We start from the raw sequence: 26753 nt of genomic DNA, 5'->3' as shown, positions 1-26753 counted from the left end.
CTTTGGTGTTAAAGAATGTCCAACAGCTCATGGGGCAAAAAAGGGAAATCTTTGACCAACAAGGATTCATTTGAGACTACAAAAAACCCAGAAAAGTGAGTATTATCTGGGCAACAAGTCAGAACTAGCAGGTAACATCTGCCTCTGCACATAGCAGCAGCAGTTCCACGCTGCGCTCACTGAAACTAGCACTCAACCTCAACATCTGCCACATCAAAAGTTGACTAATCTTGCTTCCATTCTCCACCCCTATCCCAATGTTTGCTCCGAGACTTGTAAGTTTCTTATGCATAATCTTATGTCTGACTGATTTCAGTTGAGCCATGTTTCGGTTGAGCCATGGAATGTGTGTGATCATTATGACAGCACCACTGGGGCTTCTGCATGAATTTACAGATCTATATTGTTATCAAATGTTTCTGTGCAGGGACTTACTCACTGCTAGTACTAACCTTTAGACTTACCATGTAGTGTTGGCTCGCAGCACTGGAAGCTTTCAAGTATGTCCTTTTTTGTCTTGGTTGAGATTCCTGTCATTTGGCTTGAGCAATCTGTGGTATGAAGGATTTGATTTGGTTATAAAATGAAGATTGAAAAGGCAGCTGTTAGAAGAACTGCAAGCACCTCATTTCTGACCTGTCACTCTGCTAGGTTTCTGTCTCTCAAAATGAACAATATGCACATATAATTCAAAGTGACTGTGATGCTCATGAGGGTAGGGAGCTGCTGCAGAGGAAACCTTTGTATATCAGAGATTAAAATGACAACACTGGAGTCTTCTTCTAAGAAAATAATCTGTGCTTGTTAAATTCACCCTGGTGAGTTGCTGCTGGAACAGATATTGGCAATGATGAGAAGTTGCATTTTGTAATTTGAGTCTCTACCAGGAATGATGCAAGTTTAGTTTTTAATGGCAGCTCCCTAAATTTACTAAATAGCCTTCAGAAGGCACCACCTATGATTATATATACACTATGTGTTACCACGCTATTCAGGAAGAAAATGGCAATCCAACAGATATTTGGGTCTGTTATTCAGTTTGTGCTTTTTGATTTTTGGTGTAATCCAAATATTTAAATACCTAGAAAAGAAATAGTAAAGCCAGGAAGAGATAGCATGGGTTATATTCAACAGACAATTCAAACTGGCATTTCTTGCATTTAAAGCTTCCCATTTACAGCATCTACTATAACCTCCCCTTAGAAGGAAAAGCCTGGAACATAATAGCAGCAGCCGGAGATTAGAAGAGGTTGCCATAAACACATTCAAGAGTTATTTATACATTGTAATTTTTGAAGATATTTTGTTGTAAGCCAATGATATAAATATAAGTTAGATATAATGAACAACCCACTGATTTCTATGAGACTACTTTGAGTATGACTTCATTGTTTGTTTGTTATGGGTTGACTCCAGAGTTTGACCCTTTATGTTCCTGCAGCAGAAAAGTAGTGAGGATGACATGCTAGTACTTGGCCCATACCAGTGATGAGGATGTTTTATGCCTTATTTGGCAGCAGGCCCACTGAATGGTAGGTAGATCCCAGGTTATAGCCAAAAGTGGCATACCTATACCCTTCCCCCAAAGATCTGGTCCAACTTTCTGCACAATGTGACATCAATGTGACATCATGCTGTAAGTTTCCTTGCCCCTGCTAGTGGGAGCCAGTGAAATGGAATAGGGCAGGCTTCCTCAACCTCTGCCCTCCAGATGTTTTTGGCCTACAACTCCCATGATCCCTAGCTAGCAGGACAAGGGGTCAGGGATGATGGGAATTATAGTCTCAAAATATCTGGAGGGCTGAGTTTGAGGAAGCCTGGAATAGGGTCTGGGTGAACCCCACAATTTAATGGGATCTCATTACACAGGGAATTTCTTTTCTTTTTTCATTAGGTGAACAAGAACTAGGCACAGGTATAGCTATCCCCCTGGTGTCTAATTCTACCCCGAGAAAGGGATCTGCAGCCAATCCTGCCTCACTTACACATGGCCATGATTTGTGTTTCCCAAACACATTTGTCTCATTTGTACTATATTTTTAGATGCGCACTTAAAGCTTAGGTGTGTACCTAAAAATGTAATGTTTGAATCAGTGTTAGTTTGCAGTTCTACAGTGACTGGCACAGCATTACTCCTTTGCAAGTCTCACATTCATAGGATCAAGCTGTCAGTCCGAGTCAAAATAATGGGACAATGTGAACTGCGGCTTTGGGAATGTGGCGCAAGCTGGCTTGAATACATCTAAGTGCTCCTATTTGTTTTTTAAACTGCAGACTTAAAGGATGTCATTCTGATCTATACTTTTGGGGTGCTTGGCAACAATGCAGATTGACAACAATCATTCATGATACTTTCCTCATCAATGATTTCCCTCTTTGCTATCATTTTGCTATTGCTAGTCTTTTTAAACGCAATTCCTTTTTGTTCTTGCATTCTTCTTCCGCATAACACCTCTTTGATAACAGAACTTTCCCCCATCTTTGTTGCTTCTTTATGTCCAGCTGCAGTTGATGTGCTTTGAATACTGCCTTTGTTTTTAAGCCTGAGTTACACACAAAGGGCCAAGCAGGGGGTGCTGTCTTTCTGCTGTCATTTGACGGAAATTCAGTTTGCTTGCCAGCCTGGTAATTCTTTTTCTTTAAAAGGACACTTCTGCTTGGTTTCAACTGCAAGGCTATGTACTTTGTAGGACAAAGTGAACTGTATTTAGCTGTGCCTCACATGGAAAAGAAATTATGAGTATTAAGAGGAAAAGAGAAATAAATGTGTTTCGAAACAATAGTAGTGACGCATAAAACATGATTAGAAGTTGCTACTTTGGCTAACAATCGCAGAGCAGCTCCCTCACAACTGAATGTTTAAATGACTCAGCTAAGAGGGCAGTGTTTGATTCCATGATTCTTTCAGACATAAATGGAAACAGTGAAGGATGCCAGTTATATGATAAAGGTAAAGGGACCCCTAACAATTAAGTCCAGTCGCGAAAGACTCTGGGGTTGTGGCGCTCATCTTGCTTTACAGGCCAAGGGAGCAGGCATTTGTCCACTTCCGCAGACAGTTTTTCTAGGTCATGTGGCCAGCATGACTAAGCCACTTCTGGCAAAACCAGAGCAGCACACCGAAACGCTGTTTACCTTCCCGCCAGAGTGGTACCTATTTATCTACTTGCACTGCATGCTTTTGAACTGCTAGGTAGGCAGGAGCCGGGACCGAACAACGGGAGCTCACCCGGTTGTGGAGATTCGAACTGCTGACCTTCTGATCGGCAAGCCCAAGAGGCTCAGTGTTTAGACCACAGCACCACCCATGTCCCAGTTATATGATAAAGATCCATGCAACTGGGTTCTCATGCTGTTAGTTCTTTCAAACATTCTTCTGTTTGCAAATCAGTGACTCTCATGCAACTGGAAGAACATGTATTAGTATCTGGCTGGTGGTAGAGACCACAGCTTCTGCAGCATCTGACCTGCCAGTTGACCAGCATCCTAAACTCCTACCTCTTTCTCCCTCACCGCTTGCAATTCTAGGCTGCGATTCTGCGACCTCTTCTTCAGCAGAGGCTCAAAAGAATTTCTATGGTCAGTTTACCAACACACCTACTTCACAAGTCGGGGCAGCTCAGCCATTGCAAATTGTTACAGATAGGCAGAGAAAGGCATTCAGCAATGCACAATGCCGTGTTTCCCATGTTAGCGACAGCTGTGGGTGTCTAAGCGTGAATCCTGACCGAAAAGAGGTAAGCCCAGGCTGGCGACTCATGTAGAGACGCAATACTGAATCCAGTTTGTGGTCCTGCTTTATCTCTACAACTTAAACAACCCAACAGCATGCCAAAACCACTGGATCCCAGCAGAGGTTGAAGGTCCAGAACAGTGACTCATGAAGAGAAGCACAGGGCAGCCTCTTCTGTGGAGAAGAGCAAGTGTCTTGCATCACAGCGTTCTCTTTTTCTTCAAGCACCCAATGTGAGAATTACCAGCGGAGCATCTCTCTTGAGGGAGATGCGCTGAGCCGGATGAGAACAGGATTGGCACAGAAAGGCCCTCGAGAGATACGTCTTTTGGACGTAATAGCTCTTTCTTTTGGGGGGTCTTTAGAGGTGCTTCTTTGTGTTTGGGTCAATGACTTGAGGCAGCCCTCAAGAACCGTCCCCATTTTCAACCATGGAAGGTCAGAAGAGAACAGCTCCCTCCAAGAAGACCCTCTTTTCCAGGGCCAGTCCCAGATTTAGAGAAGCCGTCCCGGTTTCTGATTTGATCCCGGAATGTCCCGCTTTTCCTTAGGACGTCCCTATTTTCATTGGAGAAATGTTGGAGGGGATAGCAGTTATCTGGCCCCCCGAGCCAAAGAGATAATTAACTATACAGTCTTTAGAAGACACGGGAAGGCAGGCCTGTATAGGGAAATTGTTTAATGTTTATTATGTTGGAAGCTGCTCAGAGTGGCTGGGGCAACCCAGTCAGATGGGCAGGGTAATAGAATATTAATAATTATGATTTTTATTAGGGTGCCAAACTGGTTCTTTGACCCAGGTGAAAGAAAGTCTGTTTTTATTATTAAGGAATAAGATGTCCCTGTTTTCATAGAAGGGAACGCAACAAGCCCCCTAGGGGGTTGCTACAAGTCCTGAATTTTCTGGACACGTCAGGGATTTAACTGGCGTCTGGGGGAACTTTTGGAAAATAGGCAACAGTGTCCGGGATGTTGAGGTCCCTGTGGAGATGCTAGTATTGAGTCAGTGGCTCATGTCCTTCTAGCTTGCACTCTATTTATAAAGCTCTGAGGAATGAGGTTATTACCCCTTTATTATTGCCCATGCTGGGGGTGCTCAACCATTGCTACTGTGTCCTTTCTTTTAGCAAGATGATCAGGTGACAGCAAAAACTGCAAGGTTTTTTAATGGGGGGGGGGTGATGAGAATAAGATCTATATTTGATTATGGTTGTAAACCCCTAACATATATTTTCTTTAATTATGTTTTTAACCTCTATTTTCAGTATTTTTATTTTATTCCTATGGCTAGTGGCTGATGCAAATAAAGATTCTTCTGATTATACACTGGTACTGGTTTGAATTAACTAAATACTGCTTTTTGTTTGATAGGTAGTTTGTTTTGTTAATTTTTCGGTTTTATTGTGCATTTTTCTTCTCTCTATTTCTTTTATATAATTCACATTTATTCTAGATGCTTGACAACTTGATTATGTATACTGTAATAACTACGTAAGATTAGTTTGTGGGGTTTTTTGTTTTGTTTTTTTGTATGTAATGTTTGTTTAATAACAGGGTTTTTAAAAAAAGATTCTTTTGATTCTGATGTTGAGGTCGATTGCCTAAAAAAGAAGAAGAAGATGAACTTTAGAGTTTCCTTTAAAAAGAGAGAAAGAGCTCAACAAGTTTGGAGTCCTGAGTTTTATTTCTAGAAAAATGGATGAAAATAAACTCAGGCAGCCAGAGGACTCCTCCTTCCCTTTCTGAGGAGGATTCCCCTTTGAGAGGAGAGGCAGCCGCTGCCCTGACTCATCCTCGCCCCCGCTTCTAAACCGCGTTCAAATCGAACCACCCTCCTTTTTACCTCACCGCCCGCCGCCTCCCTTTTCCCGCCCACCGCGCGCGCGCTCCCCGCCAACCGCCCATTGTTCTCCCGCCGCTTCCCTCCCCCTCCCACCCACTTCTTCCGTCCCAACCAATCGGCGTCTCCGGCGGTCGGGCGTGGGCGGGGCTTCCCGACCTGGCCTCGGCACCCGACTGAACTGACAACCGGCGCGCGCGGGGGGGGGGGGGCGGGTCCGAGCCGAGGGCCGGAGCGCGCGGCGCGAGAGCCGACGGCGCCGCTTTAAAAAGCGGGAGCCCCGCCGCCGGCCGGCTGCTTCTCTCGACTCCGCGCGCGACCCCAAGGCAACGGCAGCAGCAGCAGCGGCAGCAACAGCAGCCCTGGGCCTGGCTTCGCCTCGCCTCGCCTCCTCCAGCTACCTCCGCTCGGGGCTGGCAAGCCAATGAGGGCCCGGACTCCGGCCCTCGCCGCCTCAGGAGCCGCCGGGAGCCCCCCGTGCCGACCCCCAGCTCGCCTGGCTCGACGTGAGGCGGCTGCGCTGGACCCCCATGCGGCGCCTCCAGGAGAAATTCAGGAGGTGAGGCGCGCGCGCGCGCGCCTGGGCGTATGTGTGCGAGCGACAGATTTCATTTCTTGGGATATATATTCAGGGTTCTCTTCCCGGGATGATATTTTTCTCCGCTTAGGGACGAGGCGGATTCTTCTAGTGGATTTCCCTCCGAAGCCTTTGATCTCGCCCGCTCTTGGGGATCCCCTCCCCCCCCCTGCGTTCGTCTCCTCCCGTTAGCCCGGGCATCCAGATCACTTAATGCAGATAAGATACCCCCCCACACACACACTTTTAACATGGGGTGTTAAACCCACCTTCCTTGTCTCTAGTCGCAGCCTTTCTCAACCTGTGGGTCCCCAGATGTTGTTGAACTACAACTCCCATCACTCCTAGCTAGCAAGGCCAGAGCTCAGGGATGATTGGAGTTGTAGTCCAACAACATCTGGGGACCCCACAGGTTAAGAACCGCTGTGTGCTAGGCATGACCAAACTTGGCCCTCCAGATGTTTCGGGACGACAACTCCCATGCCTAGCTAACAGGACCAGTGGTCAGGGATGATGGGAATTGTAGTCCCAAAACATCTGGAGGGCCAAGTTTGGCCATGCCTGCAAGTCTAGTCTATTGAACCCCCTTCTCCTGCGCGCGCGCACACACACACACACACACACACACCACAGTTTCTCACCTTTTCTGTGCATGCATGTGGAGAGACTGCCCTGGTGCTTTTGCAGAACCCCAAAATGCTGTCGCCTAGGTTAGTTTATCCCTTACAAGGGTGCAAACTTGAATAAAATATTGGGGCTGGGGAGGGAGGGGCAGGTAAGCATCACATAATTGCATGATACGCCATTTGAATGGCAATGCTCAATGGCAATGGCAACTTTTTTGGGGGCGGCCCCTCTCAAATATTTTATGGGGGGCAAAGGGACCTTGGCATCTAGAAGTTGGCTCCTATGTCCCTTAGCCTGTTGTGATACTATCACAGATCTTAATTCCACACAGGGTAGACCTTGCCTAAACAAAGCAAAGTGTGGTTGTGCGGGTCGTGGAGAGATTGCAACAACAGAATTGAGTGGTGGTAAATATTATGAATGAGTTAAAACTGAGGGAGTGCTGTGAATGAAGTAATGTGTGTATGTGGCACCAGAGGAGGTGCTGGAAGTAGTTTCCTTTGATTGATGTGACGTAAAAGGGTGTAGCATGCAATCCTTTGTTTCCTATTTCTTTGACTCGTTTGCTTGGACACCCATGAGGGCCTTGGCTTATTCTCAAGAAATCAGTAGGAAGTTCTGTAGTTGATACAGATTTGATATTTCTTGTCTTGGAAAGTGCTTTGGTCTCCATCTATATAACATTCTCATAACAGTCTTTGTGCAAAAGAGCAGCTGAGTAGGACTGTCTGAGTACAAACAGGTTTAGGATTATGTGTGCTGTGTGAAAATCAATAGTGAGAGAGAGCACTGGAATTGGATAATTCAAATACAACTTCTCCAAGGTGGTGTGGAAAGGGTTGCATGTTTTGCAGGAACTGTAGAGCTGTTCTTTGGAAAATGAGCTGCTTTTCATTTAAATTTTCCTTAAGAGAGATCTTATTGTAGTTTATAATGTAGTGAATTTTCTGTTTCATTTTGCATCTCCTTCATGTTCCTGTTGTACCTTCATTGATGGGGTACAGATCCTTTTAACTCTCCCAGGGCTCTTCCCCATATTGCATTGTTCAGAAAGTCACACTTAAAATCACATTCTTAAAGTGGGGGTGCTCTGATAAAATTCTTTTATTTTCTAGAGGTGGGGAAAATCTCACATATTTACTTGCAAAAGCCAGTGGAATTTGATTGTGCATTCCTGCACTGTAGTAACATGCATTGTTCTTGTATGAGCAAAGCAGGAAGGTTGTTTTCATGCATCTGACCAGAAAGAAGTCACCTCCAAGATTAATCCCTTGAAGCAACAACACATTTACCCCAGATAAAACACTTGACTTGACCTATTGGGTCATATTCAACTAATGTTTGCTCAGAGTAGTCTTATAGTACTGTACCACCTTTACTGCCATTCTTCCTGAGAATGTTAGCACTGATCTTAGGGAGGCACGTGTTCCTGGCCCAAGGCTGGGTATGAAAGGCATCTGAAATTCAACCCCCTGCACTAATTTCATGCTCTTGCTTCTCTCCAATTCTTCCCATGATTCTGTATTTTCCTGTTCATCTGTGGTTTTCATGACACCCCCTACCGCTTTACCATAAGGGTAAAGCAAATAGAGTTAAGATAAACTCTTTGAGAATAAGAGCTGGGGTTCTGGGATTTTCAGAGAATGTGGGTATCCAGTACTGCACATTGCTGTTGTTTACTGGGCTCTTAAAACTTTATATGCAAGTCGAAGTCTTTGTTTGCACAATTTTCTCTCTTCGAAAGGTGGGTAGGAATTTGATGACTGAGAGAAGAGGTGAGTACAGTATACTGCTCTGCTTTTAGAAAGGAAATAGATCACAGTGAAAGATGAGGTTTTTCCATCTTCTGGAAGTGGGTGAAAGTTCATATATCCGGTGTTTGTCATACTCATGTTGGTTGAACTAAGCTTCTCTTTCACGTATGGCTGTTAGAGAGGATTTTCAGCATTTTTCTCCTCTGTTTTGAATGATTTGACTCTGCAGTGAGACAGGATTCATCTGTTTGTTTTGGCTATGTTACAGTCTAGAACTGGGAAAGAGGGGCAGCAAAGAATGTAAAAACAATTTGGAAATCATTAAAAAGGGGCAGAAATAGATTCTTGCTTAAATTAGGTCATTTCTGTCCAGCAATGTGTTGTTTCAGAAATGGAATTAAGATATTAGTAGGAATGTTTGTATTGCATAAAGAGGCTAATATCTGGAATTTAGATGTTTATGATATTTATCTTTTCCATTTGTACAGTATTGCTACTTCACTGCTTGCGAAATACATCTATTTGTGTATTTTTTTTTAAAGAAATCGAAATAGAAGCATAGGGGAAGGAGGGAGGTGTAGTTTAATGTTTGAGCCAGTTTTGTACAAGGTTCATCCCCATATTGATAAGCTTGCCTCCATCTGTTTTGCACTTGAGGCATACTGAAGCAATGGCTGCCTCTTTCCTCTTGGTTTCCCAGCTTTTCATTCTTACTTTGAACAGACCTTTCCTCTTTACTTGTATGACCCTGGAACTGTTGACTATGGTCAAGTAGGTATATTGTTAAAATTTGGGCTCGGGTAAAGAGGTATGGCAGTGTTGTATTTGATCTATTTCATTTCACTTTTTGATACATCCCCTGAGTTGTAGCCAACTAAATTCTACTCAAGAGTAGATTCATTGAAATCAATGGAGTTAAGTTAGTTATGCCCATTGAATTCAACGGGTATACTCTCATGTACAATTAACATTGAATTTGACTCTTTGTCAGAATGTTTTTGGCTAAAGCCAGAATCACCTTTCAGGTACAGGCAACAACCATTTTGCATGGGGGTTATTTTCCTGACCCCCACACGTGTTGGTGGAGCATGCATAAGTCTGCTTTTCCACCGCTTCACCCCCTTTTCCAGACACTTCTGGGTTGCAATGATGTGTGTGGTTGCGCACATATTGGACAAACATAAAATGGTCATTGCCTGTATATATGTTCCAGCACCCAAATTCTTGGGGCCAATATTAATTTTCTTTGTACCAGCCTTGGAGAAAACTAGGTGGTTCTTAAGTGTCGTTGGCTGTGGTACCTGCTAGAAGCTTTTACCAACACAACTAGCACACTCTAGCCATAATACCTCAAAAAGCTCATAACACAACTTGGGCACCAAATTATGACAATATGAGCTTTCTCTTTCAGTTATCCATACAGCTGGACACGAGGGCAACTGAGATCTAACCTCTGAACATTGACCTAAAAAAATACTATATTTCTATCTAGTAATCATTGCCCCTTTTATAGATAGGCAGGCACTAATCCATATGTGTTTATAGGTTTAAAGACATGTTTGAATCTGTAAGGAGAAAGATGCAAAGCTGTGCCTTCTGGCAGAGGGATGTTGCCAGACTGCAATATTGAGTTATTCAGTCCGCACAGCCAAAGACATCTTTGAGCAGCTGTACCTTTGTGGATTGTCAGGCAGCAAAAATCTTGGTGGTGGTGTGGCAATGGATAAAACACTGCAATTCTTCCAATGTTTTGACCCTCACAAAGAATGTTAATCACAATGGAGGAAAGTGGAAGATTTTTAGCTTAGAGTGGGGAATATTTTTCTACCTGAGGGCCACATTCGCCAGTGCTGGGTGTGGCCAGATGCACAAGTGAACAAAGTAGTGAATGCAAATTTACCATTGCACAGTCGGCTCGTTTTGTACACACACTTGCATAGCCTGTTGTATCCCCCATCCAAGCAAGGAAGAGGCGTTGCCTGAGTTAGGCAAGAGCACTCAAAGAGAGGGTGAAGCATAGGGTGTGTGTCTGGGGCAGGGGTGTAGCCTGGGTGTGGTGTGGTCTTGAGAGGCACTTCAAAGTCGGGAGTAAGGCTGATCACTTGTCACATTTGCCATGGTAAGAGTGGCATTGACAGAACTGTAGAAGCCTGAGCATGTGTAATTTAATACCTGTATCTGGAGCCATATTTGCAGAATGAAAACCCCTAAATCGGGATTTTCTCCAGATTGGTCGTTGCCCAGATTTATCACTAAAGAGAAGGTTTTCCAGGGCAAAAACCTCTTAGACCTGTGCACGGGACAAGTGCAAGTCTGAATGAGCCCTCTATATCCTCAGATGAGGCTTTTGGCAGCTGGGTGTAGCCTGGAGAATAAATTCCTGACATATAAGATCCTTCTTCATCAGATTCTTTTTTCCCCTCATCAGCTTTCCAAATTAAGAAACAGCAGGCTAAGTGTATAGCACAGTTGATATTGCCCTCACAACCTGAGGCTGTTACAAAAAGCAATTTAGCAAAACCATATCTTCCCCTTGCTTCCAAGGCTATTTAAAAATTGACTCCTTTCTTTTTAGCATGCACACTGAGCAATGTGTTATATAAACTCCTGTATGTGACTTTACTGGCACAGCATAAAAGAACTTGTATGAATACCCATTTCCCCATCTATTTTGTGTGTTACTTCTAGATTTTATTTTGTGTCTCTTAGATGGTGAGCCTGTGGGCAGAGACTGTCTTTCAAAAAATAAAGTGTGTATAGCTCTGCAAAACAAACTATTGTTATGAGTGGAAACAGGATATTGTCTGTCTCCACAAAGTTCAAAGAGTTTCTTTAAACAAATTATTTGTTAAGGCTGCAGTCGTAAACACATTAGCTAGGGAGCAGGCCCTACTGAATGCAGACTTAAAGCAGAGTCCTATACATGTTTATTTGGAGATAAGATGATAGGTTTTTAATAATTGTTGGTGTTTGCACCCATATGAGTTTTGTTGCCAAACTGCTAGATTGATTCTGTGGTCCTCTGCTGATATAACTGCAGATTTCAGATGGACTAAAACAGTCTGGTGTGTATTATCTACACTGTGACAATGTAATTTTTGAAAGCAAACAATTTTAGTGCAAACAGCTATCCATTTACTACTTTAAAATCATCACTTCAGTAATGCGGTTTCTAGCAAGAAATTTACCAAGTGGCACTGGCACTATAGTTGTTTATAGAGATTAGCACAAAATTTTATGCATGTTTTGGGAGTAAATAAAAATATATAGACTTTGGCTCACTAGTATTTGCAACTAGTATGTATTATGAAGCTTGTAATTATTTGGTCACCCAGTAAGGTAGAAAAATAGTATTTTCATATTGTACAGGCGGGGCACTGAGAAACAGAAACAAGATAACCTAGAAACAATAGAGAGATCTGCATAAAATTTTATATTCAGATGCAAAGTTATTCCTGTTCATAGCAAATGGTATTTGCATAGCCACAGTAGGACAGGCAGCAGAACTGAAGACTATAGTTAGAAACATTCATACTATTTCAGTCTACAAACCTTCTAGATGAGCCTCAGTGTATTTATTTGAGATAAATCCCATTGGGTTAAGCTAGATGTACTTCCCAGTAGTCCAAACAAAGTTAGGCTTTGGGGTTTAACTAGTCTGTTTGCTTATTTGCAATGGAATAACTCCATGGAATTTTGCAGGAGTGGAATGGAATGGGTTGCATACATCCGAAACACAGGTGGATATTTCAGTTTCAAATCTCAACCCTTGTACGGGTTTTGAAGGACACCATATTGAATGTTCAATGTGGCATCTCCCTTGAAGATTGAGACATCGGGGTGGAAGCTGGTGTGCATATCAGGACGGCTCTCTACATTTTGTGTACAAACCATAGTTTTATCCTATGTCTATTTTTGAAAGGGACCATGAATAAAACAAAATAGATTGTAAGATCATAACATAATATATGCACTGGTGAGTGAGATATTAAAATTAAAGTTGGTGTGTATGTTCAGGAGATAGTTATAAATTACATGTTAACGTATGAACTTGCCCCTTACCCCCATTTTGAAAAAAGGGTCCAGGAGCAAGTGAGATCTCTTAAACACTGCACTTCACTACTGTTGCTGTGGTGTAATCTTGCCACACTACTCCAGTTTGTATTATTATTATTAAATTTATATCCTGCCCATCTGGCTGGGTTTTCCCAGCCATTCTGTGCGGCTTACAACATATATAAAAATGCAACAAAATCTCTAGCAGTAAAAAAACCAAATAGCCTATAAAAGCAACAAACAAACCAATAAATCAATAGAAACCAATAATAATAATAATAACAGTAACAACAACAATAATAAACAGTTTACAGTTATGCCCGAATTAAAATATCTGCCAACCCCAACTAATCATTTAACCAACCCAACAAAAACAAAACAGAGAAACCAAAATTAGAACCGTTTAAAACATTTTAGCTAGTTGTCCCAACCCAAGAGTTCCAGCAATGTCCCTCCGGCCTGCCAGGAGCCCTTTAGCTATTCAGGGTAAGTCTGTACCCTACCCCCTAGGCCAGGTGGAAATGGGCCTTGCAACGGGAAGCAGGTCTTTCTTCCAGCCCTCATGGTGGCAGCAGAAGTCATAAAACCAGACTGAGCAAAAGCAGTGTTGCAGCATTTGTTTGCCAAATACTTCAGAGTTGTGCAATTTTTAAAAAAAGGAAAGTTACTGGTATGAGAGCTTCAATGTATTATCCTGATCATTGTGGTGTTGTAAGTGCCACACATAATTTCTTAATTTTATCATTTGGGGTGTTACTTGTTAAAGTATCCTTATTGGGTTCATAAAAACAGAATGGCCTGCTTAGTAGTTTCAAAAGTGTCTGTAAGCTTCCAGCATTTGCTGAAAGTCAATTGACAATTGGACAAGTGGTGTGTTTGGCCCAGTTATATGCTGATAATAAAGGTTACTGGTAACTGTAAAAGCTTGTGTTGGTGGTGTGATACCAAGACAACAGATGAAACCAGTTTCTCATATGCTTGTGACAAGAACACCTCTGTATGTGTCTCTCTCCTCCCCATTTGTGGAAACAAAGACAAAGTATCTGCAACCGCATTTAGTCATTGTTCTCTTTCATCCCTTCCATTTTTGTAAACCCAAGTAAGTCCATGGTGGTATATGAATAAATCAAAGGCTTGTGGCAGTCCGTTGAAGTCCCTAGGGCTTACAAAACCTTTTTTTAAAAAAAAAATGCCTGTGGTTGGAGGATGTGATGTGTATGTTGAGATTTTTATTTTATTCGTCATTCACGTAGGCAGCTAATTGAGAAGTAGGTCCCTTGACGACAAAATCTGACTTGCTTTCCTTGTCACGAGTAAAGAAAATACTGCTGCCTTTTGTACTGTAGGAAAAAGTGTGGAACACAGTGCTTCCAAATGATGCATTACATTTCTTCACCTCCCAATTAACCTTGGTCTAGGTCACAAACTGCTATTGCTGAGAGTTCTGAGCTTGTTCCTCTTCATCCTTTTAAGTTAACGGTTTGCCTCAGCGGTATGCTTTGCTTGTCTCAACAGATTCATGAACCACCCAGCTCCAGCAAATAGCCGTTACAAACCTACCTGCTATGAGCATGCTGCTAACTGTTACACTCATGCGGTAAGTAAATCAATCTATTGGCAGCACAATCAAAAGTAATTCTAATTCCCACCTGTGTAAGATTTTGTTTTATTCATAGTTTGAATACAGGCTGGTACTGCTGAATTGTCGTTAATACAGTTGAGACTGCTGCAATAAGTAAATGTTCTGGTACAACAGCAGAGCCCACACATTCCATTGATTGCTCATTCATTCATTCATTCATTCACTCATACATAATACATCCGATCTTTTTCCATTCTGCTCCATGTTTAGGAATCAACAGTTCACTAAAGCCTCACGAGGATCTACTTTCCCTAAACTAATAATTGCTTAAAGATTTTTCTCCCACTTTGGAGGATCTAGAGAGATTTATTTCAAAAATGTTCTGACACTCTTTTTTAAAAATAAGACAGCAGCAGTGTTTTAAATTGAAGCATATGTTCCATCTCAAAGTGGCTTCTAAGGCTGCCTAAAGTATTGTCCAACAAACAAAATATTTACTAGTCTTGCAGCCCACGCATACTGTTAGTAATCCATGGCCTAAAAAAGAAAAAGTACAAATTCTTATAAAGCTTTCCTATCCAGAACCTAAAATGAAATTATTTATTTCTCTCCAGGCTTTCTGCTGAACAAAACTCTGATTAATCTTTCAAACTAGGCTGCCTTAACTGTTGCGCACCACATATTATACCAGAGATTTTTGCTTATGTTTTGCCTTTTAAAAGTTCTAGTTCGTTCTGCTTTCAGGATAAAGGTAATGATTAAATTATTGCCAGAAAGAACTTGGTCTTTTGATTGTTGTTTATACTTTGAGTTTTATGTTTTGTTTTTTGTTTCATTTAGTAGCATTGATTCATTCTTTGCCAGCTCATGGTGAAATGTGTGGTTTATTCATAATACAGCCTTGGTGATGTTTGTCAGTAGTTTCCAGTGGGCCACAGACATCGGTAAAATGCAAATACAGTGGTACGTTGGTTTAAGAACAGCTCAGTTTATGAACAACTTGGATTAAGAATGCTGCAAACCCGGAAGTAGGTGTTTTGGTTTGTGAACTGTGCCTTGGAAGCAGAACATGTTCCGCTTCCTGTTGAGTGTAAATTGAGTCCCCCATGCTATGGGAAAGCATGCCTTGGTTTAAGAATGGGCTTCCGGAACGGATTAAGTTCGTAAACCAAGGTACCACTGTACATTTGTATGTTTAAATGTCAGGTTTCATAGAAGCACTACAGTGGACGTCAGTCCATGTGGTATCATAATGTGCTCCCAGTGTTCACTCTCACAGGAAGTGGGGCTGCTCTGAACCAGCTGATTCTTTTAAACTAGTATCAAGCAGATAATATTTCAATAACATAATGCATAGTAGCTTTTTTAAAAATTTAAAGGCCCGGGACATTAAGAGATGAATTACTTTTACCTTGCTGTCGAATGGATTGCTTTCCTGCTATAAAGCTGATAGTTTACAACATCTGCAATGTTTGTAAATTGGCATTAAGAAGGCATCTGAAATCACCTCTTGGCATCACAGTGCGCAGAAAGTTTTACCTTGGGTGTGTGCCATGGATCATGAGATACTGCAGCTCTTCCTCAGTTTTAGAGTATTTAATAAACTGTTACATTGGTGTTGTCAAAAAGCAAAATGATTCATTGGGCTGGAAAACCATCAAGCAGGTACCTATTGGGCAAGATGTTGAAATATTTTGGATGTCTCACTTTGTAGTTTGAAATCAATGAAACAGTTGCAACAAATCATAACGATAGCAATAGTAGTACCAATACTTTAGACTTTCAAGTAGTCACACTTCACCAACAATATCTAGTTGTGATCCTCACAACAACCTTTTAAGGTAAGCCAATATTATTGTGCTTAATGCAGGGTGTGAGGGGCTGGATGAGACTAAGAAAGAGAGGCTAGGTGGTCTCAACTAGTGAGTTCACAGTAGAGGAGAAATTCAGACAAGGACTTCCTGATTTGTAGCTCAGACTTTTAACACCGCATCCATCATTACTTTCCAAGCTCCCTCTTAAACTGAAAACTTGGTGGTATTTCTAAGGGTCATGCCTCGGTTCATAATTTTCCTTAAAAGAAATTCCTATCTGTAATTTTAAAAAAGTAGGAACAATGTACCTTTTTTTTTTTTTTTTTTTTGGCTTTATAAGATGCATCAGACCATAAGACGCACCTAGTTTTTGGAGGAGGAAAACAAGAGGGGAAAAATTCTGGTTTTTTTTTAATATAAATTTTTATTAATTTTCCAACATAAATAAAAAACAATACAATAAACAATACATAAACACACAAACATATAAACACGTATAATTTCACAACCTCTTTTTCATAAACCTTACTTCCCCGACTTCCCCATACCTCCCCCTTCTGCATCCCTATTTCAAAATTTCTTCAGCAACCCCTCGCTTCAATTGACTGATTACACATTTTCTCCCCCCCCCTTTCTTCTATTACTTAATCAATTTACAGCTGTAATTCTATATTTTCTTAACCTTGACAAGAGGGAAAAAATTCTGAATCCCAGAAGCCAGAACAGCAAGAGGGATTGCTGTGCAGCGAAAGCAACGATCCCTCTTGCTGTTGTGGCTTCTGGGATAGCTGCACAGCCTGCATTCGCTCCATAAGACGCACACACATTTCCCCTTACTTTTTAGGAGGGAAAAAGTGTGTCTTATAGAGCGAAAAATACAGTAAGTACCTAAGAGTGAGTAGGTTTGTCTGGAGAACTTGTAAAAATTCCAGCCTTCAGTAATAAGGCTAGAAAATACTCTTCGATTATTGAAAAGGCTTCTGATTAAAATGAAACACAAAGGGGTAGCAGAAGAGGAACCCTGATCTCATAATAAAAATATCTTCTGTAAAATCTGCAACTTGAAAGGCCTTCCTTATCCCAGTCATGCAGTTTCTCCATTTCCACTTCCTATTTTAGTAGCTTTCATTATTTTGAAATTCAAATTGCTGCAGCTGCTGTTGACCTTGGAAGTAGCATTGAGGTTGACTTGTATAACAAGTTGTTGTTTGAGTGTTTTAAAGGGCGGGGAGTAAATCAGGACGTTATTTATACATCAGTGTGTCTGCATTTGTGTTAGTCCTTCTCTAAGCACTTTGCAGTTTTTGCTTGCACAGTTAACTTTAACAAAGTGTTATTTCCAGCATATTTTAATCCTAGATACAATATACCTTCTGACATTTTAGCACAGCGTTGGGATGGGATGGGTGGGTGACACAGCAGTTCTGTGACCTTCAGCCTAAGCAAATTCTTAAAAGTCTTACTGATGTCTCTGATGTAGATATGTCTCTCTCTTCCATTATAAGACAGAAATAACAATGTCTTTTCAACTGTAACAAACCTGGGTATAATGGACAACTTATAAAAACCACTAGTTCTTTTTACTCCTCTTTGAAGCAAAAGGTAGATAGTAGGTGACTGGGGCCTAGGCATAGCAAGTAGAATGTTAAATGAGGTTTGGTAGACTAGCAAATAAACATGTTCTGTTGTTTCCTTAGTTTCTCATTGTTCCAGCCATTGTGGGTAGTGCCCTGCTCCATAGGCTCTCTGATGATCGATGGGAAAAGATAACAGCATGGATGTATGGGATTGGTCTCTGTGCACTGTTCATCGTTTCCACAGTGTTTCATATAATTTCCTGGAAAAAGAGTCATTTAAGGTATAAATCAGGTATTCATTTGGGGTTCATTCGTGCTGCCGTGCACACAACTTGCTGCTTGTAAATTAGGTTGTGATTTATCCGTGTTGCAGCCATCACTGCCGTTCTGCTCATGCAACAGACATCTGCTTGAGCAGCAGAACTTCCTCTCCCATCCCTTGCACCCCTGCATGCACCCTCAAAAACTACTCCAGAGAGTTAGAGCAGAGGTGAAGGCCACGCAGGGAGAAGAAAGGGAAGTCCTGTTGCAGGAATAGATTGCCGCCTCTGTGCCCTTGGATGTAACTCTCCTTGCCCAGAGGAGGTTGGGATGATTTACCGTAGTCACTCTGGGTAATAAGAGTTTTCCTGCTTGAGGATTCTACTGAATCTTGCGCATTATTGGTCTTAAAAATGTTACGTGTATAAAGTTTCGGAGTAGATTAGTGAAAGACACAAGAAGGAAAAGATTTGTCATTGTGCTGCTACTTTTACAGTATAGCCACAGACCACAAAACATTTATTTAAGGCATCTGTATCCAATCTGCTGCACAGGTACAGGAGAGGAAGGAAGGGATGCACTACCTGTGCTGCTTCAGCACAGGTAATGCAGCAGCAGGTAGTGCATCCCTTCCTTCCTCTCCCACACACTGTTTCTGTACTTCTTCACAAGGTGTAGATGAACGCAAACTGTATTTGCACAGGATTCCCTGACTTTCTAAGTGTCTGTCTGTCTATCTGACTTATCTATCTACATACATATCTATCATGTGATATGTTGGGATTGTGATTGGCTTCTTTAGCCTTAGGTGAACAGCAAAATACCTTCAGTAAAACTAAGATTTAGGGCTACCTGTTCCTGAGGAAAGGAACTCTGTGGCATGCCTACCATCCTGCTTTTAGATTTTTTAGAATAATGTTTCATATTGGGTAATGTTTCTAGTAACATACCGATTTTTTTAAAGTGATCTGTTCCCTTGTTTGCCTTTCCATTTAGGACAATGGAGCACTGCTTTCATATGTGTGACAGAGTGATGATCTATATCTTCATTGCAGCATCATATGCACCATGGTAAGGGTTAAAAATGTGTACTTACTGATAGGACGAAATGGCGATGGCATATTATCAGTGACAGCTTCCACTTAATGGATTGGTTGACTAATTGCTCATGGCCTAATCTGCTGAGAGTTAGAAGCAGGGCAGTGAAATCCTTTTTCCATTTAATAAATAAGGGCTTTGCATTTTTGACAAAGCTGTTCTGATCCATCAAGGACAACGTGCATACATAAGGAGGCTTCTCCTTAGTCATCATCTGCATTCTTGGTAACTACATGGAAAACAGTGTGTTGCAGATGTACAGGGGCCAGGATGGTTCATATATGACTATAGTAACTGATACTGCTTTTCAGTTCTGCTCTCCCAAAACATCAGTGATCTTAATAGGATTTATAGCATGTAGGGAGTTACTCAATTGTATTGCTTACAGTAGGGCCCCCCGGCCTTTTGGGGCCTGGGGCGCATTTGAAAATCAAAGTAATTGTTGTGGGCACCACAAATTACCCGTTTCACACAAGGAAAACTGGCAATACTCAGGACCTAACCCTGCCGCCATACAAACAAAAAGCCTATGACACTCCACAGCAAATAAAACAAAAAAACAGGCAGCACCCCCCCCCCAAAAAAATAGCAACCCAGAAAACAACCCCCAAAGGGACCAAAACACCTAGAACCCGGGGTGCAGGGGAGGCACCAGTGGGATATCTGAGGGCATCATGGTTGCAATAAATTCCTTAAAGTTGTTGTAAATTGTTTTATTAGTAAATTCTTTAAAGTTGTTGTAAGCCACCTCAAGAGTAAAAAATAAAAAAAATTGCTGTCAAGCTGATGGTTAAAACGAAATATTTGCTGTAAAATGTAAAAACTTCATAGGTATCATCTTTGCACACATCAATATTTTAAATTTACTGAACTAATTTGGAAAAAAATACCTCATGAATTGAATGGTGTAGAAATGAATATCTCTGTCTGAGTAGTTTTAATCCTTTTGTTATATCTGCACGTGGAATACAAATCGTCTTTGATTTGATCTGCCGTGAGTTCTGCATTTCATTTGATCACCTTAATATTTTTTTTAGGTTAAATCTTCGTGAGCTTGGACCTCTGGCCTCCCATATGCGATGGTTTATCTGGTTGATGGCTGCTGGTGGAGCCATTTATGTGTTTCTCTACCATGAGAAGTAAGACAACATTGTGATTCGTAGTTGAATTGGCGTTTCGTAGACTTGGAATCTGTGCAGATGTAAATATTAGTCCTGGTTTTTGGAACTGGGACCAGTTCAAGTTAAGGCCAAGGTTGTGAGCTGGAAATCCAGCATTCCCATAAGTGGAGTTAGGACATGTTTAACTGAGTTTAGCAATGATAAGGCATAATGTTGAAGCAGGATAGAAGAGAGGAGGACTGGAGCCCTTATCCCCATTAGCCTGCTTCTGATTTCTGAACCATGGTTAAAACGTCAACACAGAACTCTAATATGTGTACTTATGATTTTGAAAATGGCAAAAATACATAAATGGAAGGGTATCGTGACTTGTGGAGGAACATTCTACATTTGGAGTGACACCTCTTCTTTGTGTGTGTATTTTATACGTGGTGTTTCCTTGTAAGAAAAATTGGAACAGATAGTCATCTTGCTTATTTTTATTTAATGAAAAACAAAACAGTTTTAACATAAGTGTATTCTCTTATCTCTTTTGAGAAACACAGACTGAAAAGGCTGAATTAATAGCCAGGCAGTCTTATTACATGTTGGCACCAGGCACATCACCAGAGTGTAGAAAATTACTCCCTTTCACTTGTGAGATTTCTTTTTGATAAATAATTCAATATGAGTGGGTGAAAAGAACCTGGATTTCTATCAAAGAAATAGAAACTCTGGGTGCAATCCATCTTCTATTCCACCGAGTGGAGACAGACTGTCTGCTTCTGATATTTGATATTTATCATTTTCTAGCAAGATTAATAGGTGTAAAAATTCTAGCCACATCAACAAGAGGAAGGCAGATTCTCTTAACGTATGTCCCTGCTCCTTTTCACCTCACCCAAATTTCCTCACCCCACCTCCCAGCTTTTTTGCTTTCGGCTGCCCGAAAGATCTCTGTTTTCTCTGGAGGATATCTTTCCAATGCAGGGACACGCTGGGCCGTCAAAGGATAAAGCCTTCCTTTTTGATATCTGTTGGACATTTGTTTTTCCAGATAATGGAATGCTGAACAAAAATAATATTTCCATTCTGTGGAAGCCCAGTGCAGTAGAGGATATAACAAAAGATGTGCCACTAAAATTGGCAATGTATTGCTGAGAGAGATAAATGTATGCAAGTGAAAACTGCTGTCTTTTTGAGGCGGGAATGCCTGTTTCTTTTGCTTGGTTGCAGGCTTACTTTACTTTATTTTTGTAGGTATAAAATTGTGGAGCTCTTCTTCTATCTAGCAATGGGCTTTTCTCCTGCTCTAGTCGTGACCTCCATGGTAAGTATGATTGCTAAAGAATTTTAAAATCTAAATCTTGGGAGCTATTATTAATACTAATTATAGGTTTGTTTTTAAAAAAAGACTTCTGTATTCATTTAGATCTTTGCTGTGTATCTGTTGCCTAACTTTTTCTTTTCCCCTCCAATTTTTAAAAACTCTAAAAACAACACTAGTAGCAGCATCCACTGTGGTGGAAGTGGAGCTGCCATCCCAACCCCAGTATCTCTGCAACTTACCTGGATGGGGCCAACTAGCAGCAGCGAGGTTGGGGTCGCATGGATGCCCTGGCAGAACCAATCAGATGCGGGTGCATTCATGCAGCCCCAACCTTGCCCCAGACCCTCCTAGATAAGCTACAGCGACATTGGTGTAGGGAAGATAACACCATGGCTCCATCCCACCACTGCTGGCAAATGTATTCTCCAGTGAAGCAGGCACCAACTTAAGGCATCCTGTTTAACGTAGCAGAATGATTATATATGGCACCATCCAAATGTCTATAGATTAACAGTGTTGGCCCATATATGCAGTACAGTGGTACCTCGGGTTAAGAACTTAATTCGTTCTGGAGGTCCGTTCTTAACCTGAAACTGTTCTTAACCTGAGGTACCACTTTAGCTAATGGGGCCACCACGCCGCCGCTGCGCAATTTCTGTTCTCATCCTGGAGCAAAGTTCTTAACTCGAGGTACTATTTCTGGGTTAGCGGAGTCTGTAACCCGAGGTACCACTGTATTGTCAGTAAAGGCAATGGAATCTGGGATATACAGTCGTACCTTGGAAGTCAAATGGAATCCGTTCCGGAAGTCTGTTCGACTTCCAAAATGTCTGAAAACCAAATTGCAGCTTCTGATTGGCTGCAGGAAGCTCTGGCAGCCAATCGGAAGCCGTAGAAGCCCCGTCAGACGTTCGGGTTCCAAAAGAACATTCGCAAACTGGAACAATCATTTCTGGGTTTGCGGTGTTCGGGAGCCAGAACATACGAGTTCCAGGGCGTTTGACAACTAAGGTACGACTGTACTGCTAGAGCCTAGATAAACCAGCAAGGCCACTCTTGTGTTCTTAGCAGATTGAGATGGTTTCTTGCTTGATGGAGCAGCATGCAATGTTTTTTCATTGGTTTTTAAGCAGTATATTGATAAATTACTCTTGGTTTGTCAGATACGCAAAGCGGATGCAATTAATTTCACTTTCACATATCCATTCAATTAAACTTCCATTACATTCACGTAAGAATATTATTTGGACTAACGCAGCTAACCTTTTGGAAATGGTTTCAGTTTGGCTCAGCTTGTAAGCCTTGGGATAAGAAGGATGTGATTAAGAATAGATGTTGCTGGAACTGCAGCCAGAAATGGTAGCAAACTGGTGCAATATATATAAATTGTAGACATGAAAAAAGGTTGGAATATTCCATCCCCACCCCCAGTGTGTGGCTTCACACCAAGGATGTTAGCATGTGAAGAGTTGCCACTTGGTCGCTTCAACCTGAGTGAATGGTCAACCAATTGGCAGATGAGATTTGATATAACTAAATATAAAAAGGTACACACTAGAGCAATATATCCCAACTTAACATATGCACTGATATGATCTGAGTTGACTTGTCATTCTCCAGAAAAAGAATCTTGGTACAGTGGTAGATAGTTTAATGGTGAAAGCAACTGAGTCTATGCTGACGGGAAAAGGCCAATTATGTGTCAAGTGGTATTAGTAAGAAAATGGAAAATGAAATTGCCAATATTGCAATGCCTTTCTGTACAGTTACGATGTAGCTGCACTTTGAATACTATCTACTGCTCTGGTTACCCTATATAAAAATGGATATCTAGGTTTGAAAAGATGCATAAAGGCAAGCAACACTGTCAAAATGTTGCCGCACCTTTTTTTAGAGAAAATGTTAAAGCAATAGAATCTTATTATTTTGGCATAGTGTGGGGGAAGGAAGAGAGAACAAAGACAGGGAACAACATAATAGTCTTTATAAGCCTCAATTAATACAGTGGAGACTGGATAAAGTGGTGCTTCTATCTCCATTGCATTACGACTTTGAGTCACCCAGAAAATTTGCAATAGATTTAGGAGAGACAAACAAAATTACTTTACACAGTGCAGGATTCATTTGTGGAATTTTCTACTGCTAGGTGAGATGATGGTTCCTGGATTAGATGGGTTTTAAAAGTGGGTAAGACCAGTTCTTCTGGAATTTTTCTAAAGGCCATGATAGCTAAATGGAACCCTTCATGTTCAGAGCCCGCATGCCAGCAAATACCAGTTTGCTGGTATAGCAGGATAAGCTGTTGTGTTCAAGCCCTGCTTGTAGCCTTTCCAGAAGTCTTTTGCCAGCTGCCATGGGAACGGGATGAAGGACTACATGGCAACTCCACCTGAAGCTGCAGGAACAGCTCTGTGCTAACACTCCTTAATAGTTTGGCAGCTAATGCTTGTCTGTGTATACAGTCTCAGTGGGCGTGATATTGCTGTACCGCTCAGTAGGGGGAGTAGAATGTTATGACCAGCCTCATTCTCTCACAAAGAGTGCTTAAAAAATAAAATAAAAACTTTATTAATCCACAGAACAACACCGATGGACTTCAAGAACTTGCTTGGGGAGGCTTAATTTATTGTATGGGAGTGATCTTCTTCAAGAGCGATGGGATCATTCCATTTGCCCACGCCATCTGGCATCTGTTTGTCGCCACGGCTGCTGCAGTTCATTACTACGCTATCTGGAAGTACCTTTACAAAAGTCCTGCAGAAATCATCCGTCACTTATGATATTAAATACACAAGACACGCACACCTTCGAGCTGCACTATGCCTCCGACTCAGTATTACTTGGGTAAAAAAAGAAATTCTGGGGAAGTGGGGAAAATATTGCACAGGGCGGGGGTGGGAATGCACTGACTGATAGTTTTTCAAACACATTTACTGTGAACTAAAGTGACAAAAATGTGTCCTTGAATTGCTGTTCATATATCAAGTCCTGGGCACACTCCCCCACATGCATTTTTCTTGTGGAAGCCCCTAGTGGAATGAATGGGGAAAGCGCAAAATCACTGTACAAGGCCCATTCTTTTCAGCTGGGGTTTCCACAGAAGCATTTCCCTTTCGTATTGCATCTGCTGTCCGTCAGCAGAAGCTACACTCCAGCACACAAAGTTTAGTGCACTTAATCCAATTGGGTGTAAGCATGCCTAACTTTGTTTGTGGTTTAAAACACCATGCTGCATTATTAATAGTCCATTCTACATTAACAGGGAAAACAGTGTAAAAATGTTTGGTGGCCTGATGTTTACAGATTCTTTCTTTTTTTTTTAAGGTGTATTTAATGGGTTTAATTTCTTCGGTTTTTAAACTGCATAAACTTTTTGAAATGACAGTTTTGAATTGAGGAAGTTGATGTAACAGCAAATACTTAATTCTTTTCTTTTTTAAAGTTGCTTTCTACCACTTTTTCACAAACAATTTAATAAAACGCAAATCATGGAGAGATAAGTTTAAGCTTCCTCCTCCCCCCACCACTTGTACTGATACAACTTTTTATATAAAAATGTTTTTTAAAAATAATTTTAAAAGTATATGCAGCTGCTGTTGTGCAGTTGCAGCTGCAGTGAAACTTTGCAAGAAAACAACTACATTCCACATACTGTCCTGACCTTATATACCTCTTCCAAAGCTTTTTATTAAAAGTGTGTGAATGATCATTATGAAATTTCAAAATTAGCTCTGCCAAGCTCTTACCTAAAAACCTGCTACCCTCCACATTTAATTTAATTATCAGATTTGGATTTATTAAAAAAAAATAGTGCTAACTAATTCAAAAAACCCATCCCACTGTGCCATTTCTAGACATAGATGCATGTGTTTATGTGAAAGCACTCTGGAAATAATTTGCTCTTGTAATACAGGTGGTTAGCAATTAGCAGTAAAAAAAATGAAATTACTCGTAAAGCGTTGGTAATTTTGGGAGGTGCCTAAGAGACTGTTGCTTAAATAATGAGGCTTACAGAGCAGTCCATTTGTATACTAACCTGGGAGTAAATCTCATTGTGTTCAGTGGGGCTTTCTCCCTAGCAAGTGTTCGGGATTGCAAGTTGAGGCAAATGACTCCCAGAGGAAGACTGTGGGAAGCAAATACCTTGCTCTTTCTCTCATTTTCTAAAACTTATCCTATTAACAGTTGTTTATAAAATTTTGAGTATTAATAGTAGTTCATCACACACCCAAATGGCCTTTTCAGGGAGGGAAGCTTGAAGAACTAGATAGGTCTCATCGGTCAGGGACTTGGTAGCGAAACTGGGCTTTAAATGTGCTGCTCTTTAGCATCTGGATCAATGAACTGTGGTAGCAATTTGATTGTAGAGATTGTGTATTAAGTAACAAGATGTTAGAATCTCCGTTGTGATGATTGCTGTCCAGTTACTGTAGCATGTCCCACTGTATTATGAATGTCTTATATTAAGATTGAATTTATTCTTTTTCTAACTTGCTCTTTTTTCATATCAGTGTTTTAAAAACTAAAACGGAACATGATGCCTTTTTCAGATTTTATCTGGATATTTTGTCTGTTGGACCAGTAGATATGTACTCTGGGGATGGGAGCTTCCTCCCCAAGGTAATATGTAATTCTCTTCTAGATCTGCTGGTGCGTTGTTACATATATTAGAATTGGGTGCACTTGTATACAATTTGCAAGAAGGGGCAAATGCTCAGATTAAAGTGGGGCGTTGGAAGCTTGGCTTCCACACCGTATTAGTGGGTGACTACAAAATTGTCCCACATCAGGGACACTTCCAAAATTCTTCAGGGCTCCAGGATTTGCATCTGGCTCTGGCAAAGTGGTTGTTGTGTGCCTCTCTTGTCAGTATTGTAAGGTTCCACGTCATTGCAAGAGAATGGAGAAGTTGACACAAAGATCTCATGTGAATATTGGAATCCCTGAATTGGAGTAGAACACGCTTATCTTCTGAGCAGCATGCAAACGAAACAGCAAAACAGAAAATATTTTCTGTGACCGCCCTGGAACATCTGAATGCCTCAGTTGTCTTTGTTGTCGTCTTATTTTCTTGTTTCAACTGATGTGTCTGACTTTAATATATTCACTTTTTGTGAGTTCTTGTATTCTGTCCAAGTGCAGTACTGTTGAGACCACTGAAATGTGTACAAGCTCTGGTTTTTTGTCAGAAACTATGAAACTAGCTCCAATTAATTCCGCTATATTCATAATGATTTCTTGTGGTCTTTTTAATGTGTTTGTTTTTACGAGTGAAAAGTGTTTTGGTTAAAAAGAAGAAGAAAAAGAACTGAACTCGCCAAAAAAGACTTTGAATCCAGTCTAGCTCCTACAAGTTTAAATGTAACTAGATGAATGCAAATAAACATTTTGTGCAATTTGGAAA

The 26753-nt window shown here is 41.1% G+C and overlaps 1 protein-coding gene across 3 annotated transcripts; it reads left to right on the top strand.

Moving 5' to 3' along the window:
• Positions 1-26753, top strand: MMD (monocyte to macrophage differentiation associated). Of its 3 annotated transcripts, none has more exons than XM_077923952.1 (7): positions 1-95; positions 14103-14184; positions 17681-17841; positions 18818-18892; positions 19957-20058; positions 21280-21349; positions 23929-26753. In XM_077923952.1, exons 1-7 carry the CDS (start codon positions 16-18, stop codon positions 24127-24129), a joined length of 771 nt encoding a protein of 256 aa, XP_077780078.1. In that variant the 5' UTR covers positions 1-15; the 3' UTR covers positions 24130-26753. The 3 variants fall into 3 exon arrangements, with proteins under 3 accessions (XP_077780078.1, XP_028567096.1, XP_028567108.2); XM_028711263.2 differs by lacking the exon at positions 1-95 and adding an exon at positions 5772-6132; XM_028711275.2 differs by lacking the exon at positions 1-95 and adding an exon at positions 14784-14920 and having other exon boundaries at positions 14097-14184.

This window comes from Podarcis muralis, chromosome 2 (assembly GCF_964188315.1).
Source record: "Podarcis muralis chromosome 2, rPodMur119.hap1.1, whole genome shotgun sequence".
Classification (NCBI taxonomy): Eukaryota; Metazoa; Chordata; class Lepidosauria; order Squamata; family Lacertidae; genus Podarcis; species Podarcis muralis.
The sequence above is the reverse complement of the archived record's forward strand: the minus strand, read 5'-3'. Positions and strand labels throughout refer to the sequence as shown.